This window comes from Conger conger, chromosome 5 (assembly GCF_963514075.1).
Source record: "Conger conger chromosome 5, fConCon1.1, whole genome shotgun sequence".
Taxonomy (NCBI): domain Eukaryota; kingdom Metazoa; phylum Chordata; class Actinopteri; order Anguilliformes; family Congridae; genus Conger; species Conger conger.
In genome coordinates this window covers 10086680-10109057 of record NC_083764.1, presented here as the reverse complement: position 1 = coordinate 10109057, position 22378 = coordinate 10086680, and the positions used below count along the sequence as shown (strand labels likewise).

General features: G+C 42.7%; 1 protein-coding gene and 1 long non-coding RNA gene across 4 annotated transcripts; both read right to left on the bottom strand.

The window, feature by feature from the left end:
• Positions 1-950: 950 nt before the first annotated feature.
• On the bottom strand, positions 951-17251 carry LOC133129656 (24-hydroxycholesterol 7-alpha-hydroxylase). 3 transcript variants are annotated; one of them, XM_061243887.1, is made up of 12 exons: positions 16978-17251; positions 15536-15671; positions 14218-14392; positions 13350-13499; positions 11693-11786; positions 10877-10972; positions 10255-10345; positions 8989-9122; positions 6908-7003; positions 4742-4830; positions 1991-2078; positions 951-1527 (listed from the first exon to the last, which is right to left on the bottom strand). In XM_061243887.1, exons 1-12 carry the CDS (start codon positions 17152-17154, stop codon positions 1459-1461), a joined length of 1395 nt encoding a protein of 464 aa, XP_061099871.1. In that variant the 5' UTR covers positions 17155-17251; the 3' UTR covers positions 951-1458. The 3 variants fall into 3 exon arrangements, with proteins under 3 accessions (XP_061099871.1, XP_061099872.1, XP_061099874.1); XM_061243888.1 differs by lacking the exon at positions 16978-17251 and adding an exon at positions 16808-16906; XM_061243890.1 differs by lacking the exon at positions 15536-15671 and having other exon boundaries at positions 16978-17116.
• Positions 17252-18550: 1299 nt separating this feature from the next.
• On the bottom strand, positions 18551-22367 carry LOC133129059 (uncharacterized). The gene is made up of 3 exons (XR_009708791.1): positions 19541-22367; positions 19266-19378; positions 18551-19149 (listed from the first exon to the last, which is right to left on the bottom strand). It is a non-coding gene; the product is annotated as an uncharacterized LOC133129059 (long non-coding RNA).
• Positions 22368-22378: the final 11 nt, after the last annotated feature.

The following is a 22378-nucleotide window of genomic DNA, read 5'->3' as shown; positions in this document are numbered from 1 at the left end:
ATAAGTATTTGTTAAAGTGCATTAGCTCCCTTTGCTGTTGAGCTGTATTACCATAGATTTATTATATTTTATTAGGATTTTACAGCAAAACTATTCATTTTTTAAAGACCATTTAGTTGTTCAAATTTCTCTATTTCTTTATTTTCACTATGGAAGAGGTTCACCTTTTGAGTACCTGGGGCTCTTTCCAATTGCTTATTTTTTCACTGTCCTATTCCTTTCCATGTTCCTTTTCTTGCTCCCAGCATCAGGAGAGGCGAGAGCAGGAAGTGAAGACAGGGAAATCCAGAAAATGTGAATTTGGCAAACGGAATGTCTTTGCTCCTTCAAACGCCAGTTCAGAGCCACGTCAGTTACAGACGTGGCAGATGTGCAGCAGATGAGGAGAGGTGGGTCCATAGGTCGATCATTTATACATCACACATTCCGAAAAAAATGCTTCTGCAAAGGAAGTTGCTTGCTCAAGAAAAGTTTGGGAGCCTACTAACTTCCAGCTTCTAGCTCTTAGAAAGAACATTTAACGGGATGGAATTAAAGTCCTTAAAGATGGAGGACCTTGATCGAGTTCCAGGTCAGGCAAAGAACAAGGAGATAGGAGGTGAAAAATAAGCAATTGGAAAGAGGCCCCAGGTTGGGAGGAGCTAACAGTGGTAATCTGAGAAACGCTGCCCTACCTAAATCCACCCCCAACCCTGGATGGACAAAGGCAATCGTTTTCCAGCGTAGTAGACACCAAACCTAATTACACAATGGGTTAATTACAGTACACTTCAAGACTCAAACCTGCAGTGTCTTGACAATAAGGCCTGCCCTATGCTCATAGCAAATACCATTATCACTCTCTCTGGAGCCAAAACTTTCTGACATAAAATAGCCTGTTAGCATGAGTTTCATTATATATATATATATATATATATATATATATATATATATATATATGGTTGTAAAATTATGTAGACATGATTAATTTCCATGGTTGCTCATTCTTAAGCCTATTAGAAACCATGTCACTATATGCAGTATATATAATTAATAGTTAGGAAAACTATTGCAACCACAATACCATCTTAAATTAATTACAATTCTCAAGTATTTTAAGCATGTAAAAGGGGGAGCATGCTTGGTTCAAGTTGTCTCTACTTGTAGTCTTATATTGAAAATTAAAATCTTATTCCTATTACTTTCTTTTGCTAAATAAAACAAAAATAGTTAGCGGTTCAAGATTTCAATATTGGCTCATTTCAAGATTTGCCAATGGGGTAAGAAGATTTCACTTGTCAAGCAAACCGTAACCTAGAACAAACTAATATTTTCTACTTGAGATAAAAAATAAGATCTTAAGTCTTGTTACAGTTGTTAAGACAGTTAACTGACAGTTATGACAGTATGTTTGCAGTATTGTGAGCAGCTGTCAGTCACAAGTGTTGGAACACACAGTCCCCCCTCTGGTCAGGGGGTCTACCTGTGCCTGTACTGTACCCGACAGGGTCCTTCTGGCTGCTGGGTGCCCACCAGGTGAAGGGAACTCTGGAGAGGTAAGAGGACAGAAGTGTTCATGACAAACAACACATCCCACTCTGTCTTTGTGTTATATAACAGGTATATGCCTACCACAGTGCTACAAAAACCAAACAATAAGTCAATCTCTGAAATTATTTTACTCTTACATTTACACTAAAGATTTTCTTATTTCTATTACTTTTCTTTTTTGCGAAACAAGCCAAAAATATTGCCAATGAGGTGAGACAGTTGGATTCAAGATTTGCCAATGGGGTAATTGAAAGGGGGGAAATAAGTTTACACGTTTCATTACTACAAGACTAAAGCACGTGTTAAGACAGACGTTTTTGGTTATGGTTGAAAAAGCAGACTTACTTGTCAAGGAACAGACAAACAAGCACAGAGCACCCTGACATTGAAGTGCATGACTTCCAAATTGACTTCCAAATGGCACTAGGAAACAAAAGTCAGTAGGCACAGTCACACTTACGTGACTGGGCAGTGGATCCAGAAGAGTGAATTCGTACTTGTAGAGAATCAAGGCAACAAACATTTGCATCTCCATTAAGGCATACCACCTATAGTGAGAAAAGCAAAAAGTCCTTGATTGCCTGGCCAAATGAGAACTACAACAGTAGCAGACCTGGAAACTCTGCTCCTATCAGCACAATGAGGATCAGATGAAGATAAAGTAAAATAAAAAATATTGTTTGTATTGGTTTTTTTTTTTTTTTAAACTGTTCTGCAATATTTTCCAAATAGTAAACATAGTACTTTACTAGCGCTACATGTAGGCGTAGCTCCCGGAAAGAGTAACATTTCAAACCAGGCTGCCTCGTCTTCAGGTGAAAGTGATTTTTTTTTTCAATCCTTAGTATTCCGCAGGAACATCGCACCCTGCCTGGTTTTCGTTAACGGATCCCCCACCCGTATTTTTTCAAAGGCTGCTATCTCGAAGAAAGTTTGACCGCCTCTGCCACATCCTAGGGTGTTTTTCCCCCTTCTTCCATTCTGTTTTATTTCTTTATTTATTCATTTTAGCCTCGCGAGGCGTTAGAATGCGCGGCCGAGGCAGCGAGATACAAAGATGGGCACGTTTCTTTTTTTTTTGGCGGGGGGGGGGGATGTGTATGAAGGAGCAGCCGCTCGCCGTTATCTGTCATAATAACCTTGAAGACTGCGAGTACACAGTGAGTCATGCACGGCCATTGTGTCAGTGACGCACGCGGGCAATCTCCTAAAATGATCAAAATCAAATTAAATTGGATTCGCTGTGGCAAACGAAAATGCCGGGGCCTTCTCGTCGCGTCCTGCGTAGCTATTTTTGTGTCCCTCCAGCGAGAAGATGCAGTTGAAGTGAGTGTTTCAGCAGGTTTCCTTTTGAATTGCAGTTTGGCAGCGATTGAACACGAAGGGACTGGGAGGGACATTCAGCTATTTTCTTCAGATGCTAATTTTGCTTATGTAACCGCTTTGTGTGGAGCATAAATGACAAAATTAACGAAGAGCTGCCGACATTGAGAATATTTTAAATTATTGTCTGGCAGTAAAGGTGCTCTCCAATAAAAACATGTCAGATGAACGCAGGCCATTGAAACATACCCGTTCACCCCAGGCCATGGATGCATGACTTTGATCAATGAGTATTATCATATATCTTTTTAAAATTGTAATTAAGCTGTCAAAGGCATACGGAAGGCAGTGTCAGACTTGCAGGTAAAACTGAGGTTTCTTCCATTTACAGTCTGTGCCGATTGGAATTACTGTTGATATAACTACCGCTTTCAACACTGCAACAACCAAAAAATAACCCTCAGCAATTAGTCCTATATTTAGACTATTTTTATGAAATGTTAAACTTAAATTTTACTTAAATGTTGCCAATGTTGAGGTGAGACAAGACTCATTTAAATTTTTTTATTTTAAGGAGCATTACAAGTCTAACGACGTTTACGCCTCCATCAATTCAGTGTCGCAAGGAACTACAGCGTTCCTGTGTGTGTCTCGGAGAAGCAGAGGTCCCAAGACTTTAAAAAGCCGCTGCAGCTGGGAATGTTCTCCTAGTTTTGATCTTTTCTGAGTAATGTCAGGCTGGCCTCAGCCGCAGGGCCCACCGGGAATGTGCAATGATGTCATCAGAACCCCAGCTGCGCATCGGGTCACGTTTAGGGGCAACAACCAGGGCATTAGGGGCAACAACTGGGGCATTAGGGGCAACAACCAGGGCATTAGGGGCAACAACCGGGGCATTAGGGGCAACAACTGGGGCATTAGGGGCAACAACTGGGGCATTAGGGGCAACAACCGGGGCATTGTTTTTATTGGTACTAAACCGGGCTGCCCCAACCCTGTTCCTGCAGATCCACCGTCCTGTACGCTTTCATTTCAACCCATTTCATTTCTGCTAACTAGCAGCTCAACGAGATCTCTTGGCTGTGAAATTAGGTGTGCTTTGTTAGGGATGGAGTGAAAACCTACAGGAAGGTAGATCTTCAGGAACTGGGTTGGGCGGCCCAGATATTAAACAAAGGCTAGTTGTTTAATTCGTTAAAATATAAATTGAATGATGATAAAATTGCTTCCCCCCACATTAGGAATAGAGTACACCCTCCAGTGTACTGCACAGCAGTCCCCCATTGGCATATGCAGTATAGGACACCTGTGGGCTGAACCTCATGAACCCAATCTATTCTCAGCCTTACAGGTGATTCAGGATTCGCAGAGAATGAAACCAGAGATACTTTTACTAGAGATACGTCAACAGGAAAAGATTCAATACAAGTAGTGCTTGCATAGCACGTTATGACATCGCCTACACTTCTTGCAGCTCAGGTCCTAATTAAATAAAATGATACACCATATGATGTGGTCTTCTGTTGAACATATCAAAAGAACTTTTTTTTGCTGAATAAATATTAGTCATGCCTCCTTATTCACCATATATTGAAGCAGACATGTATAAAGAATAAAAAATGAGAAAAGGGGATTTATAATCGTTGTTATCATGGTTGAAGTAGCGCCCTTAATCGCAATCGACTTCCTTTAATAGGCTAAAATAAATTACCCATAATCCATAGAAAATGAATCGAACATTTGCTAACTGTTACTACCATTAATTCCTAGGAGCGTTGCGGCTAATGCTGCCACCTGACGCATCTCTAATAAAATTCTCTCTGATGAAATGCACAAGATGGCAGACTATTTTGCCGAACAGAGAAGCAGAAAGGTCTGTTTTTCTGACCTTCCTGGGCACTGGTTTCGGCCGCCTCCAAATGCCACGAACCCTTCCAGGAAGACATTCTTTACTAAATCTGCCTTCTCCCATCGTTCCTGTGGGAAGAAAAGTTGCTGTGAACAAACAAGCTTCTTTTTTTTTTTATATAAGTGAGGGTTTCTAGCAGGCCTCTGCAGCTCCTAAGCAGGCTTAGATTCCTCAAGCCTTTGCTGAAACCACATTATGAGCTAGTAGATATTAAAATGTGTGCAAATAAATGCCTTTCTCTCAGAGGAAATGAAGAATATTCCAGAGAAAAACAAACACTGAATGAAAGTACTTTGGGAGAGGGACTGGTCATTGCCAATCAGAACTGAAAGAGAAAAAAACAGTAGAAGAAAGAAGAAAACAGTAAACAAAACTGAGCAGTAGCCCCTGTAGCCAGCAAACAATTTCCCTCCAATTCTGAAACTTTCAACAGTAGACATGCATGTCCAGAAACAGCCAAAATTTATGCAGTTTTTCTGTATGTGTGGGCGACATTGGCTCAGGTGGTAAGAGCAGTCGTCTGGCAGCAGGAGAGTTGCTGGTTCAATCCTGCCCTCGGTGTGTCAAAGTGTCCCTGAGCAAGGCACCTAACCCCCAATTGCTTCTGACGAGCTGGTTGGTGCCGGTGTGTGTGAATGAGGAGCATCAATTGCACGGTGCTGTTGATAAAGGCGCTATAGAAATCCAGACTCCTTGGCGTGTTTTCATCCTGATGTGTTTCTCACCAGTTGCCTCCAGATCTACTGTCTGTGGGCCTCATCTCACCTGTGCTCAGAGAGCCAAAGAGGAAGGAACCCTGACAAACTGAAACACATCTCACAGGATGAATCTCACATCTCACATCTCACTGAAACACATCTCACAGGATGAATCTCACATCTCACTGAAACACATCTCACAGGATGAATCTCACATCTCACTGAAACACATCTCACAGGATGAATCTCACATCTCACTGAAACACATCTCACAGGATGAATCTCACATCTCACTGAAACACATCTCACAGGATGAATCTCACACAGGATGAATCTCACAGGAGAGAGTGCCACACGCCAAGCTAACAGGGAATGTTCTGAGAACATTCAGTCATCTTTTTCTCTAGGTTCTATGAACGTTCCATTGTAATGTCACAGTACAAAGATAACATTCAGATAACATGAAATAATGTTCATATAACATGTTGTGAGAATGTTACGAAATGTTACATAAAAATGCTTTAAGATCTCCAAGAAAACATGACAGATTGAACATTCTAGGAACCAAAATGAGGAACCTTCAGAATGTGTTCTAAGAAGCTAATATTTTTAGCTGGGCAAAGCCCAGTTCATAGCATAGCAGCAGGAATTTCATGTCAGGTAAATTATTTACAGTCTGCTTCCAGAAACAACAAAAAAAAAGAAAATCGAGAAGAGCTAAGGGAGCATTTTCTAGAGAAGGTTTCTGGACAGGCCAGCTGTGCAGTGATGGAGGATTTGAAATCACTTGAAGGGGTAGAAACGGAAAGCGGAAACACTTCCATCTGAACTTTGCCTTGCCGTGTTTTTCTAAATAAAAAGGCCAACAGATGGAGTACCCAATGACAACTTCCTCCCCGGCAGATTTAGCTAAAACACCATTGTGGAATCTGGATGGGAGCTTGCTTGAAGATTTACTGGGGACGACAACTGTCCTGTTGTCCTATCAGATGGTATTACTTGTGTATTAAAACCCAGTTGGGAGCGGCTCGATGCCAGCCTTTACCAGCTGGAAATTGGGTCCCAAACCTGCGATTGCAACGGCCAAACGTGTGGCCAGGAAATGATGGACAGAAAATGGAAAACTAATTCATAAAATCATCAACAACATCCCATAAAGAGTCATTCTCAGTCACGGCACGCTAAAGTGACTCATACTTGTGATGACACACTTGAAAGCAGAACCTGCACTTATGCATTATTTAAAGGGCAGACACTGTTTTGAATATCACCACCATACTATTTGGCCTCTCTTAGTGCAGTGCAGCCATTACCCTGGTAGTAGATGTATGTAGGTGGAATATTCCACGCAAACATGGTAACCATGGGAACATATGCAAACATCAAACTGTCCCCAGATGCCGTGTTGATAGGCAGGTAAAACTGATCTAGAAAAAGACGCACTCACCGGTTTAAACTCTTCTGGATCAGGGAAGTATTTGGGGTTCCGGTGAGCCCAATATGGAGACACTATCAACAAGTCCCCTGGTGGAATAACGTAGTTCTGAAAGACACGCAATCATGCGCACACAAACACGCAGTTAACAACTCTAATGGACACACGGAAACACCATGCAGTCCCTGAAATACATTTACTGTTCAGGCAGCTGCAATGTCTGCAATGATTATACGTCCCTTGCATTCATAACATAACAATGAGCAACACCTGTCATCATTTCTGAGAGTCTATTACTCAGTTTAATTATGACAGCATTCAGGATGTATGGTTCTGTAGTGGGTGAACGTAGAGATATTTTAGTATTGCTCGCAGTCATTAGAGTGACAGTCCTTCATTTTTTAGTTCTGGTGGATCTGGCGACATCTAGGAGTGACTGGTGGTCACAAACATGTTTTCACACTCCATGTTTTACAGTTCCATTCAAAACTAAGCTATTACTAAGAGCAAATCAAGTGCTTGTTTTTATTAGAAGATATAATAATATAGATATAATAGATATAGCATATATTTGGGGAAAGAAGACCGCCTAGACACAATCAACAATGACACGATAATATTGTGCAACATATCAAACCAAATTTTAAAGATTCTTTTTGGACTTTTGCTACTTGCTTTTTTTTCTCATTCAGCATGCAAGGTTCTGTGTACGTCATGGCATTACATTACATTACATTACATTACAAAGTATTTAGCAGACACTCTTATCCATAGAGATGTACAACGATTAGAGCAACCATTAGAATACCTGGTCGCATTGTCACACTCGATACCACCAATGAGAAACCACATATAGACAGAACGCAAACATGTTGAATCGATATTGCTACAAAAATGCCATTGTGAAAAGGTATCAAATATGAAAAATGAAGGGCTTTAGAAATTCACCAATTTCTAATGTAGCTGGCTGTTGAGAGTGCGCTGTGTTAAGGGTTAACGTCCCTCTGTCAGAGGTGTAAAATCCAGGTTCAGAAAGAAAAAGTCCTCCCCAGTATTTCGTTCCAGTCACCTGGATTTGCTAATTAGCACAATTCTTCAGCCAGGAGGTAGAACTAATTGGTGAAATCAGAGTTCATGGAAGGAAGAAACACATGGCAGGACTTTTACTTTCTGACTCCTGGACTTTACACTTCTGCCCACTGCAGATTGCTTTGTCAGGCCAGCCAAAGTTCCAACAGAAATTCCCATAATCATCCACGTTTCTCACAGGACTGATAGGGCTCCTGCCAATCGCTTATTTTTCACCTCCTATCTTGTTCTTTGACTGACCCAGAAATCGATCGAGGTCCGCCATGTTTAAGGACATTTCCAACCTGTTAAATGTTCCTTTTACGAACTAGAAGCTAGAAGTTAGGAGGCTCCCACACTTTTCTTGAGCGAGGAAACGTGAGCAGTATTTTTTCGGAATGCGTTACGTATAAACGATCAACCCGTGGATCCCCCTCTCTTCATCTCCCACACGTGCCACGTCAGTAACTGACACGGCTTCCAACTGACGTTGCAAGGAGCAAGGACATTCCCATCCATCCATCCATTATCTGAACCCGCTTATCCTGAACAGGGTCCCAGGGGGGCTGGAGCCTATCCCAGCATACATTGGGCGAAAGGCAGGAATACACCCTGGACAGGTCGCCAGTCCATCGCAGGGCACACACACCATACCTACGGGCAATTTAGACTCTCCAATCAGCCTAACCTGCATGTCTTTGGACTGTGGGAGGAAACCGGAGTACCTGGAGGAAACCCACGGAGGCACGGGGAGAACATGCAAACTCCACACAGAGAGGCCCTAGCCGACGGGGATTCGAACCCAGGACCTCCTTGCTGTGAGGCGGCAGTGCTACCCACTGCACCATCTGTGCCACCGCAAGGACATTCCGTTCGCCAAATTCATATTTCCTCGATGTCCCCCGTCTTCGCTTCCTTCTCTCACCTCTCCTGGGTTTGGAGGGAGGAGGAAGACGAGGAGCCGGGAAAGGCGGTAGGAGGTGGAAAAAAACTGCCGATCGGAGGGGGCCTGCGTGCGTCCTCACCTGTAACCTGAGCGGGCGGACCACCCTGCGCGTGATGGCCCCCGGGGCTCGAAGACGGATGGCCTCCAGGATGCACCACTTCACGTAGGTCATCTGCTGCATCTCCTCGGCGGCCACGGCCGTCCGCTCCGTGCCTGTGCAGAAACACCGGCGTGAAGCGCGCACGGGGGTCCTCGGGACCGCCGTTCACACAACCCCCGCTGTGAAGTTCAGCACTTATCACTTGCGCTGCGGCAGTGCTGGACTAAAACTGAAACCCACCTGCACCCACACCGGCTGTGTTCGGTTAAGACCGGACACCCCAGTGGACTACAGTATGATAACAATCCATGCTAGTTGATATGGAGGCATACCATAGATCGGGGATCATCAAATCACGGTCCTCGAAGGGCCGAGAACTGATGGTTTTCCACCCTCCCTTTACCTGGGAGTCAGGTGTAACGACAGCCTGGCCAATCAGCAGAAGTTGCATGACTACAAGGTCACATGGGTTTCAGTGATTTTGAGGATTTTGCACATTTAAATCTGACAAGAAAAACACCGAAGGTTCTTCTTATAGGTTCATCTAAAATGTAGCACGATCCGGGCTTTGTTGTTGGTTTTTTAGCTGCAATAACAAGATGTGATCTGTGAGAGTATGCTGCCCTCTTCTGGGTGAAAGAGGAAGTTTGAGCCATTTGAAATATTTCTGCCTAATCTGTCACTCTATCTCCAAGGAACCTCATATCATTTTCTGCAGTTCATCCATTATCATAAACTAAATCAGGACTCTATAAACAGTCAAAAATGATGATGCGTATTTTTTTATGTAGAGGTGTATAGCTCATAATGGGAAAATTTAAGCATGATTTAAGCATTGCCACAAATCCACTCAAATGCTTCATATACTTTGGCCCACGGCATAACAAAAAAAAAAAGCAAATCTTAACAAGTATTATTTTCTTATCTTTCACCTTAAAATCTTACTTCTATTAAATTTGTTTTGATAAATAATACAAAAATGTTGGCAAGTGAGTGGCATTTCAAGATTTGCCAATGGGGTAAGAAAATTTCACTTGACAAGCAAAAAGCAGCTTAAAACAAGTTGATATTTTCTCCTTGAGATAAAAAGATAAGAGATAAGATTTTAAGTCTCATTACAAGACTAAAGCATTTGTTAAGACAGACTTTGTGTGGCGTGTCTCCAGTTGGGGGACGTTAGAGAAATTTCATGGGAAATAGGATTCAGTGTATATTCTGTGAGCTGTTTCTCACTATCTCCCATACCTTGGTCTTTTAAAACAGTTGTGATCTGCTCCACAGCTGTCCGGTACGCTGACGGATCAGACAGAATAAAAGCCAGGGCCCAGAAGGTTATCTGAACCAAAGAGAAAAATCATGATCAAATTTCCGTTCTTTCCTAACCGTAATCTCCATACACAAGTTGTTCCATTTCAATAGGTGGCATGTGATGATACTTGATGAATAGAATGACATTACATTACAGTTATTTAGGTGACACCTTTATCCAATGCGACTTACATTGATTAAACTAAGCAGGGGCCAATCCCCCCCCTGGAGCAATGTGGGGTTAAGGGCCTTGCTCAGGGGTCCAACAGCTGCACTGATATTACTGTGGCTACACTGGGACTTGAACCACCAACCCTCCAGGTCCCAGTCAAACACCTCAGCCAGTAGAGCGTAGGCTGCCCTAAAATGTTTACATACATGTATCACCTTTGAGTAAAGTGGTTAAAAACGTCTTCTGTGCATCTGTGTACAGCCAACACAGTAGATATTTTGTCCATCCTGAATATAGACACATTTTTTTAAATATAAACGAGACCACTCAGCCCTCTAAGACGTAATTAATAATGAAAGTGAGAAGTCCAGTGAGCATTAAACTTACAGGAATGGCATTGGCCAGTGATGCCCATAGCATCAGGAGTCCATAATTGGGGAGGAATTTGTCTGTTATTGTAGTGACAAGATGCTGCAGCAATGTCTGTGAAGAGGAATGCATAAGTAGTTCTTACTCACGCTTTGAAGAAATATGCAACAACACTCCATATGCACCTCCATATGAATCAATGGACCACCACTCTTTTTCGACAGCTTTGCAATACCATTCATATTACAATATATTTGTTCTTTGCATGCCAAAGCAGTCAGATTTGCACTGCCTGGTTACAGTATCAACATGAATTATGACTGGTGGTTTAGTTCAGTGGAGGGTTTTTTATTACTGTAACTTGGTGTCATACATATCCAATAATAATTTGCTCTGCAATACAATTCCTTGGATTAATATTAATTAATAGTTGTGCAATTATGGCAATAATGTTGATAATGATCAACATTTTTGTGTTTTCACAATATATTCAGATTGAGAATGATTGGGAGTGATTGAGAAGGGGAATTTAAGCAAAAATGTTAGGGCCTTAATCTAGCAGGAAGTCTTTTTTACAATATAAATTCATCAGATTGTATGAGGAAAGCTAAGACAAAAACCTAGATTATTTGAGCTTTAACAGCCTAGTTGGAAAGAAGACATGCAAACACTATGACCCTTGAACTCCAAGTCTGAGTTGCAAGGTTGCGGTTATCATTTGTAAATGTAATACATGCGATTTTTATGACACGCTCACAGAAGGCCTGTCCCAGCCACAATGAACCCTGAGAGGTCAGAGGTAATTCTGCTGGCTGACTCTGTCCCGGCACACACCTTGAAGCCGTTCTCAGTGGACCTGTTGCCCTCTGCATTTAGGACCATGTCATCTAGGAGGGACAGGAGCCATTGCTTTGACTTCGCCCAGTCCCTGTACAAAACAGGCACAGTTATTCACAGCATGTAGCCGCACTTAAATCAGGGGTGCACAAATTCGGTACTGGAGGGCCGTTCTGCATGCTGGTTTTTGTTCCAACCAATTACTTTCATTTTAGTTTTCTGATAACTCTATAGATTAGACTGGTTCACTCCTGTACTGGATCGCAGTGGATTTTTGTAGGATTCACCTGCAGCCTGTCACTGTAGTTGGTGCTTATACAAATGACCAAGATGCAGTATGATTAAGCTAATGAAGTCATTAAGAGCAGAAGTTGCAACAAAATCCTGAAAGAGCCCCTGACTTAAATAAACCAGAGAGACATCCTAAAGCCTTGTTTAAAAAAAAAAAAATTGTAATTTCATTTTGTATTTTTGATGATCATTTTGATACAGTAGAACTGTTATAGATACACACGTTCAATAGTGAACAATAGTGAACAATGTTCTCTCAGTGGAAGACAAAGCACAAAAGGTTGCTGGCAAATATCCGGAAAAATTTGACAATCTTATTTCACATTTTATCCTTATCCTACAATTTTTCATTAAAATGGCAATATTTTTAATTGAAAACTAGCTTAATCCTCCTCACTTTGATGCTAAATTGGCTAAATTGTACTTAACATTTATTTTACTATTCTCTGCAATGTCGAGTAACATCTTCACTTCCTACATGTATTTAACTGATCTTATTCTTTAAGAAGCAACAATGCTATATTTTGGCTACAATACATAGAGCTGCATAAGTGGAGAAATTATTTAAATATGCATATTAGGCAGGCTTTATGTTTACCATGAGACTTAAAATGAGTTTGTGCCCTTACTTAGATTAATGACAGTTTTTCTATATCAATACAGTTGTGTCCCAACAGATATAAATACAGTAACTGGCTTTGCCGACTTGGCACTCGTGCAGTTAGATTAGATACCAGGGTTATGTTTGTTTAGGAAGATGGCTCAGTGGATCCAAAGCAGCTGTGCCCATGCACATACAGTGGTTTTTTCCAGTGCTAAAACCCATGGCCAACCAATCACCTATCACTACACATCATCCGACAGGTGATGCAACCATTCATACACGTGTTCAGATGAACCAAGACACCATAAATACCACACAGCGGGAGATATCTACAGCAAGAAAGCAAAGGGAAAGTCATATTAAGATGTAGTATAACATGGCGTACTACACCTTTAAATGTTTGTTTTATAATATGCCCCACTTTGATTGTGCAAAATTACACTGGGGTCAAATGCAAGAGATACGCAATGCAAATCACATGCAGAAAATTATTTTCCAAAAAAGTGGCATGGCAGGTCAGTTCGCCTCTGAGAACAATTTGAGCCTGAGGCAAACAACATGACATGACAAGCAAAAATCAACATGAACATCCAACAATGTTTCAGCGATCAACCCCAACATGATTGCGGTTGGGTCCTGGGGCCTAGTGCTTATTGGAGGTTACCATTGTCTTGCTAACCTGTTCAGCAATGTTCCACTGGAATTAATAGCATTCTGGGCCTGCTGTTAGATCTCCTTAAACCGGCTGGGCGTACTTGCCGTAGGAAAATGTCGGGAATCTGCGAGCCGTACTCAAAGCCTTCGTCATAAATGCGGAACTTCTCCTTGAACTCCTGCACGGTGTCGGGGCAGCCCGGAGAATTGGACTTGCCCAGCAAGTTGCTCATCACCGCGGGGTACATGACGCTCCTGAAAATCCAGGCGCAGAGCTTGTGTCAGACAGGACCGAGGGAGAGAAACACCGTCCCATTACATTACAACACAATAAAATTGGAGCAAACGTCTCAGGCAGGTACCATCAAATCATGGGAAAACTTCTGGTTTTCCACTCTCCCTTTACCTGGGAGTCAGGTGTGAAGACAAATTGGTCAATCAGTAGCAGTTAATTGTTTAATTATTTACCCAGGAGATAACCAACCAGGGCTGGTTTTGGATTTGAGGACCGGATGTCACGATCCCTGCTCTCAGGTGGTGCAGCCTGTTTCTCCGGAATTTTCTAGTCTGGCACCTTATAAGAAATCCTTAGCATGGGAACATGGGCTATGACACCAAAGGACACACCTGCTATTTGTCATAACTGAGGAACAATATAAAGTCATTGTGTGACCGTGACAAAATGATACTACCTTCTCAAAACATCCACACCTACGGCAAAGTCAGTAGAATGACAGAACCTAGACATCTAGAGGGTGGAAATCTAGACTGAGAGACATTTTGAAATAAACAGGCCAGGTGAACCCTAATTAGGCTCAGGTTTCAGCTGGATAAAGCCAGGCTACCTCGTCGGCTAGAAAACTTTGCATTTCAATATACGTTCTATATATTCTCTATATTTTCAGCAACAGCATATTCAGTGGGGACTGTTCGTCTTTGTGGAAAAGATCCTTCTGAGACGGGGTGGCGTTACCTGACGAGGTCGCTCAGTCCGCCGGACCCCTCGCGCCCCAGTAGCTCCAGGTGGTCGTTGAACTCGTCGCACAGGTGACTCGACAGCATGGGCAGGTTACCTGGAGTCAGCCGGCCCTTGATCAGAGTGTTGCAGGCAGGGTGGAACCTGTAGAAGCTCTCCTTGCTGATGGATGCTGTGGGGGGGGTGACACAGAGACCAATGGGCAAATGATGTCATACGGGTGATGTCATACAGGTAGTGCGGTAGTGCTTCTTCAGCTTGGCCCTGGGGCTCATTCCAATCCTTATTTTTCACCTCTTTTTTTTTTTTCTTGCTCCCTTGTCTACTCTTTGCTCCACCCATCGGGAAGGGCTAGGAAAAGTGGCAAGAAAAAGAAATGAAGACGGGGAAATCGGGAAAACATGAATCAGGCAAATTCCTAGGGATGTTTTATATGCAGGACGCACAAGCAGAGGGTTAAAACGTGGCCCATCTCAAATATATGGCCCATCTCAAAGGCCATTCGTAAAAGGTCCTCTGTACAAACGACAGGTGTGACGCGTTGGACTCATACATCAGTTCAAGCAAGCGTGCAGCTGTTCTGTCTAAATACAATTATGCATGTTCATTACTCAATTTATTTTGTATTTATGATGTGTGCATGTTAATGTTCTGTACTGCGGTATAAAAAAATGACTTGTGCAAGTAAAAATGTGTTTGCCTCCTTCAGAAAAACCCCCCCGACCATCACCTTAACTGAAGAATTTCCTGCGGGAAATGCTGCAGGTCACATACTAAATAGTATTCATACCTATTTGAAGACACAAATATTACCTATAGACACAAAAAGGCCTTAATTGGCTGCTGACTGAAAGGAATACATGCAGACACTGTGGCCGTCCAGGACTGGAGTTTGATACCTCTGCTCTACACCAAGGTAAATACCCCCCCCCCATCCTGCCCCTGTCTTTGTTTATACTATTTCTCTAGGAATCTGTCATTTGTGCCTCATAAAATCAACAAATGTTTTATCATGGCAATTGGTCATTCTAGTGTGGCTTCTTTTTAAGTTAAGAAATTACAATACAGGCAGGAACATACAGTATCTCAGTATGTATGGGCCCGAAAGCTACTTAGGCTGCAATTTGAGCTGCTGTCTAAGGAAACCTTAAACCAATTGCAATGGGAAACAAGATGCCAGTTGTCATGGAAGAGAGGTACAGTGTTTCAGTAAAGGACCAGAGACTACACAGGGAAACACAAGCCCAGGGATAGGTGGACATGTTACTGTATGCTGTTTCTACTGTATCTCTTCTTCTGCGGTCTAGACGGTTACCTGTGTGGTGGACTGGCTCTTGCACCGCCTGCTCAAAATCCACATCTTTAGACATGAAGAACGTACGAAAGTCTTCATGCAGAGTCACAAAGGTCAAACGCTTCCCCGCAGCGAAGACAGTGAAGACTGGCCCATACTAACATACAACAAAGAAAATAAAGTGATTTTTATTATAGATTTTTTCGCCATCTGATTTGACAAAACTACAGTCGCTACAGTCATTTTTAAACCCCATTTGAATGAGAAACAATATAACAAACGTCTACCGCATTACTTTCATACAACTAATCGTTATAAAAGTTGAGCACATTTTTGTTTTAAATCTGAAGAGCCTTTCGCTTCATGCGTATGGACAAACAGTGTTTACAACACTGAGCCGCAGGATTGCAGCCGCTTCTTTTTCAGTCCACTGCTCACCAAAGCAACAGCTCCTGTTGTGCCCCACATCGGCCCATTCAGAACAAATTCCGGCCCACTCAGGCACAAAACAATTTCACAGAATGGGCTCTTCCACTGCTCAAAGGTTAGCCCTCGCTGATACACTGCCAAGTCCTACTTACATAAATTAACATGTTCCGATGGTCCTAAGATCCAAAGTGGGTCAGTGTGATACAGTCTAAAACCCACATGGCGCCCACATTCTGCCACCGTCACTGTAAATGCGATTACCGTTGTGCGTTACCACCGTATGTGACGGAAGATTCCTCAAAAGCCTGGCTTCGTAACGTAATTATGCGCAGTTTAGTGCTGTGTGTTGATAAGATCTGGAATAAAACTGAATCCACAAGAAAAATAATTGAGTAGGTTATTGCCATGTGTTTGTCAAATGGGTACGCTGAATCTAGCAATGAACCTAGATGCTTTCCATTCTTTGTGAAAGCATATATTTTATTTGTAGTTCACATTTTAGTTCACACCACATGTATTTGGTTTATTTTGAAGTCCAGTAAGCCAGAAGAGTTGCTTCTGGGCATGAAATAATCACAGTAAATCACAATCAGTGGTCTTGTTACCTTTAGCATTCTTATTATCATTTAATTTCTGATGTGCACTTTAAAGATAACTTCACATTTCCACTTCCACAAAGTTCAGGCCTTTTTCTCATCAAGCTAATAGTCCGGTGTAATGAATAATGTGCCAAATGCACACATAAATATCGATAGATGGACAGATGAATCAAAAAATAGGTTAAGACAAATAATCTGTCACAAGCTCTCGATTTTACTTTCTTTTTTCTATGATATGACTGTGTTGGTATTTGCGACAATTTACCTTGATACGTTGAAATGAAAATGTAAAGGAATTAACTGTATAATCCGCTTTCAGGGCGCTTTGATGCTGCGTACAAGGACGGGTCTCAGCTGGCTTCATATTCACAGACCTTCTTTAGTCTGTTGTCTCCATTTTTTTATCCCGATGAGAGCCTACCTGACATCACGTACCTTAGCTCGTGCTTGCGCAATGAAATCCAGAGGTGCTTTCCCGAACTCGAAAGCTGCACCGAACCATGGAATCCATCCCCTAATACATGGGGGATAATACGGGTTTTTCTTCGGAAATGCTAAAATGGCAGAAATAAGCAGTATACAAACGGTCAACGCCAGCAGTATAACGTCCATTGTCGGGCTACTTGACACAGTTTCGAGTTAGAACACGTGTGTCCAGAGTTGGCAAAACGGCATCTGTCAACTGGTGCAGAACGTGACACATCACACTGCTTGCTCTTCGGCGCTCAGAGAAGAGGGCTTGTAAATGAGCACAACCAATCAGAGTGCAGATTGTGTCGCGAGGCTAATAGGTAGCCAAAGGTAGCCCATTTCAACAACCAGTTTGAAAATAGTCAGTCAATACTGCAGCAAGAAAGAGAGAGAGAGAGACAGAGAGCGAAAACATTATTAAAACACGCTAGTTGACACTCGCTGACGGTCATAGATCACTCTATTTGTGTTATTTGGGGGCTATTAGGGGTCAAGAGTAAGACTTGTGAGTTACATAGGCATGGTTAACAGGACAATTATAGGCAAATGACATTGTGTGAAGTCAGGATGTTTCATTTCAAGATTCATTAAATTTTCTTTTCAATTAGGCCCGTGTAATCACACTCATAAAATGTTTAATTAAATAGTCAAAAAGATACCTCTCACAATCTTCCTCGCTACATCCAATCCGTCCTTTGTAAGTCAAAGGTGCATCGCGTATTGCTAAAGCACCTCTAGGTCAGCTGTTCACATATTCACTTCCAAACGATATGTTTTTATTATACGTTAGAATAGAAATAGGCCTACTCAATCACATTTCCATATAATATTAGCTATTATATTGGAAAATATAGGACTTTGGAAAATGATTAAGCATTTTACGTAATGAAACAGTAGCCAGTCTACTAAAAGAGTATTATCAATTTATGATTTGATTTAAAACAGTCTCGCTCAAATCATTTTAAGTGACTGCGACAGAACTGCAGGCCAGCATTATCTCATCTGATGTGCCCTTGGTTAGTCTGTAGATGGCGGTAGGCACAAACCTATAACAAATATTAACAGGCTAGCATTTAGTAAAATGTCTAGGCTAAATATCTAATAAACCCATTTACGAATATTACGAATAGCATTTCGTCCATTTCCCATTAAGCTGCGCGGATACATCGTACATTTTTAGATTAACCTATTTTCCATAAATAACGGCGCGGAAATATACAGGGTGGTTCATTCAAAACAACTCAAAATAAGGTATTTTGCTAGGCTTCACCGTTCTTTGCCAATGGGGCTATTTCATATTGGCTACGTCGCTAACTCGGTTATTCCGATTAGATGTTTGTTGATGTTTTGCGATAAAATCAGCATGTTCGGTTTCATAAAGTACAAACCTGCAAAATTCCTACACTGATCATCCAATAAAGATGTAAATATCTTAAAATAGGAGCTAACCATATGCACTGTAACCTCACATTCATTTAAAATCCAATGTGCTGGACTACAGGACCAACCCACCCCCAAAACAGTCTAGAACCAGGGCTAATTTAAATAGATTTTATTCACATATATTTACATATATCATACAGGTCTGATGGGCTGCCAGGCAAACAAAATCCTTCAGAAAGTTCAGAAAATTCAGAAAGTTATTCAATTTGTATAACACTTTTCACAGAGGACTGGCACAAAGATGTTTTATAGAGTTACAGAAGGAAAAAAGAAAAAGAAACACCAGGCCCCCCAAATAGCAAACAGTGGCGAGAAAAAACTCCCCAATGGGAAGAAATCTCGGGAGGAACCCGGCTATAATGGGGAAGCCATCCTCCACTGGCCAGCAAGGTGTGAAGAAAAGGTAGGATGGATATATCATAAACTAGTAAGAAATGTATTACAGAAATTCAAATGGGTTGAATCACATTTCACAGTTCAGGTAATACTCGCTGGAAAATTAGGAAGTCCAAATGAGGGAAAGTATCGTGAGCAGTTTTAGTGAGGCAGGTTGATGCAACTGTAGCTCCAGGATGCATTCAGGTGTGGGCACGAACCAGGGGAGGAGCAGGGCTGAAGTGGTCCACCACCTCAAAGGCGGGCTATAGGGCTGGGGCGATCCGAGTACTCTGGGCGGGGGAAGTGGCTTGAGCCCTAGGAAAAAGAAAGATTTAGTTTTTGTACTTCAATCATGGTCTGGTTTTGTCTTTCTTCTTGGTTTCTGAACTCTGCCTGTTTTCAGGATTACGCTCTGCCTGCCCTGCATGTACCTGTCTGCCTGGATAATGACCAATGACTGTTTCCGTCTCCAGCCCCCGTGCCGCTTCTGCTCCAGGACCCGTCTCCGGCCCCTGCGCCACGTCTCCTCCAGGACCAGAAGTGTCTTGAGCCCCAGGAAAAAGAAAGAAGGAGAAGGCTGTGCACTGTCGAAAATTATTTTGGCAAACTTATTCATTGCCCACATATAAGTATGTAGCCTGCTCTGTTAACCCCCCCCCTCCCCAAAAACTAGTGTTATAATTTTATGGCTTGGGAACTAAAGCACCAGAAACCATCCCAGGATGTGTCGAGGCGTGGGCATGAACCAGGGGAGGAGCAGGGCTGAAGTGGTCCACCACCTCAAAGGCGGGCTACTGGGCAGGAGCGATCCAAGGACTCCGGCCAGAGGGGTGAGTGGTTCAAGACCCAGAAAAAAACAAAAACAAAGAAGGAGAAGGTTAGTCACTGTCAAATTATTTTGGCAAACTTGCTCAGATTGAGGACCAAACGATGTGCAGTGACAGGAAGTTAATGTCTGTACAATTGAAAGTTTTCTCTTTATGGAATGTGGTTTATAATTAAAGTTGCTTATTGACTATCTTATGGGCAATTCCAGCGTTATGGATGTGACATTTGGACACGAAATAACAATCAAAATCCTTCAGAAAAATTACTCTTCTTAAATGATAAAAATTGTAATGCTTATTATCATAGCACCCACATGGCTTAGGGGAAGAGGCAAAAAATGTATGTAAAAATATTGTTAAGCCAGAACAAATATGACTATATGCTGTTATGGATCATGTGACGCAATAAGACTACATTTTCTAAAAAAGAATTAAAGTCTAATGTACAAAGTTTGATATCCATGTAATGTGGGCTTGGCTGAACATATAAATAGCAATTTTGAAAATATTTATATCTTCGTTTTGATTTTTATGAGGAGATACCATTGTTATGGATGTGACGGCATTGCATTGTGGATGTGACATGCACATTGTTAGCTACTTCCTTCCCACGTCTGCTCCAGGACCCATCTCCGGCCCTGGGGCGAGTCTGCTCCATTACATTACATTACATTATTGGCATTTGGCAGACGCTCTTATCCAGAGCGACGTACAGATGATTAGACTAAGCAGGAGACAATCCTCCCCTGGAGCAATGCAGGGTTAAGGGCCTTGCTCAAGGGCCCAACGGCCAATGCGGATATTATTGTGGCTACACCGGGATTAGAACCTTGCAGGTCTTATTTTTTTTTTAGCGAATGCAAATTTCTCAAGCCTAGTGGAAGGTTCCTCGTTGTTTGGGATCGTCCCAGTCATTTACCTTAACCACTACGCTACAGGCCACCCCTGCTCCAGGAGTGAGTCTGCTCCATGGCCCGTCTCTGGCCCTGCGGCGAGTCTGCTCCAGGAGTGAGTCTGCTCCATGGCTCGTCTCCTCCAGGAGTGAGTCTGCTCCAGGGGTGAGTCTGCTCCAGGAGTGAGTCTGCTCCATGGCTCGTCTCCTCCAGGAGTGAGTCTGCTCCAGGAGTGAGTCTGCTCCATGGCTCGTCTCCTCCAGGAGTGAGTCTGCTCCATGGCTCGTCTCCTCCAGGAGTGAGTCTGCTCCAGGAGTGAGTCTGCTCCATGGCTCGTCTCCTCCAGGGGTGAGTCTGCTCCAGGACCCCCTCCCGCCCCTGGGGCGAGTCTGCTCCAGGACCCATTTCCGGCCCTCAGCGTTTTCACCTTTTGTTACCCTCCGTGCTTTCTGTAGTCTTTGTCTTCCCATTTACTCTCATTCATTCGTTCCCATTCATCCGTTCCACCTGTGTCTCTGCCTTCCATTCCTAATATGTACTTCCTTCACACTTCCATCACGTGTTTTTGACATTGAGAACCATCTGAAATGGTTTTGAATGTTTTCAAGATGGCTGCCAAATAGAATTGACTTCAATGGTAATAATGCCACTACCATTAATAATACCAAATGCCATCGCAAACAATACCAAATGTCCTCCAGAACAGTGTTGCGACCCAGGTTCGCGATCTGCTCTGGGTTTTTCTCTCTGCTCGTGTGCTCTGAACGGAACGGAAAGGTGGGCGGAGCTAAGGAGAACTGAGCCGGCACTGATTGTTGGATTTGACACACCTGGAAGCTGGGGGTTTAAAAGCACAGCTTCACCATTCTGGAGAGAGCTCACTTTAGCTCATGGCTGCACTGCGAATGCTCCTTCCTCTCTCTGGCATTGTGTTTTGTATTTGGTTGTTGGCTTTGACACTTGTTAAAAAGGCCTGTATTTGATTGTTGGTTTTGACACTTGTTTAAAAGGCTTGCATAAGTCTTCATAAAAAGAAGGTATTTAATAAATATTTGTAATTCCTTCACCTCGTTGTTTGTGTCCATTTTATGTTATGGCCAAATCGAGCCTTAGGTCGTAACAACAGTCTTCACGATCCCAACCAGTCCGGCTTCAAGAGTGGCCACTCCACTGAGACCGCCCTACTCATGGTCACCGAGGCACTCCACTCTGCTAGAGCCAAATCCCTCTCCTCTGTCCTCATCTTCCTTGACCTGTCGGCCGCCTTCGATACAGTCAACCATGAGATTCAGCTCTCATCACTGCCTGGGATGGGTGTCACAGGATCTGCACTCACATGGTTCTCTTCCTACCTCTCTGGTCGTTCCTACCAGGTGACTTGGAAGGGCTCAGTCTCTGAACCACACCCCCTACAAACTGGAGTCCTGCAGGGCTTAGTTCTTGGTCCTCTCCTCTTCTATCTATACACCATGTCTCTTGGTTCTGTTATCTCTTCCCATGGATTTTTTTTACCACACTCAACTCTTTCTTTCCTTCCCTCCTAATACACAAATCACCACAAAGATCTCTGGCTGCTTGGCTGATATCTCTGTGTGGATGACTTCCCACCACCTGAAGCTTAATCTTGGCAAGACTGAGCTTCTCTACATCCCTGCCAAATCCTCTCCGACAATCGACCGCTCACTGATCATCAAGGACTTTGTAGTATCTTCCACCCGTACAGCCAAGAATCTTGGGGTGACCCTTCATAACCACCTCACCCTCGCTCCACATATATCCTCCACTGCCAGAACCTGCAGGTTCTTCCTCCATAATATACTGTAT

What these genes read in the sequence shown, in the direction of transcription:
- LOC133129656 (XM_061243887.1), bottom strand. Translation starts at nt 17,154, where the DNA reads ATGGACGTTATACTGCTGGCGTTGACCGTTTGTATACTGCTTATTTCT. An exon ending in CACTGGCCAATGCCATTCCT is followed by an intron (nt 10,346 to 10,876) that starts GTAAGTTTAATG and finishes TCTTTGGTTCAG; the next exon opens with ATAACCTTCTGGGCCCTGGC. An exon ending in AACTGTTTTAAAAGACCAAG is followed by an intron (nt 9,123 to 10,254) that starts GTATGGGAGATA and finishes GTTTCTGCACAG; the next exon opens with GCACGGAGCGGACGGCCGTG.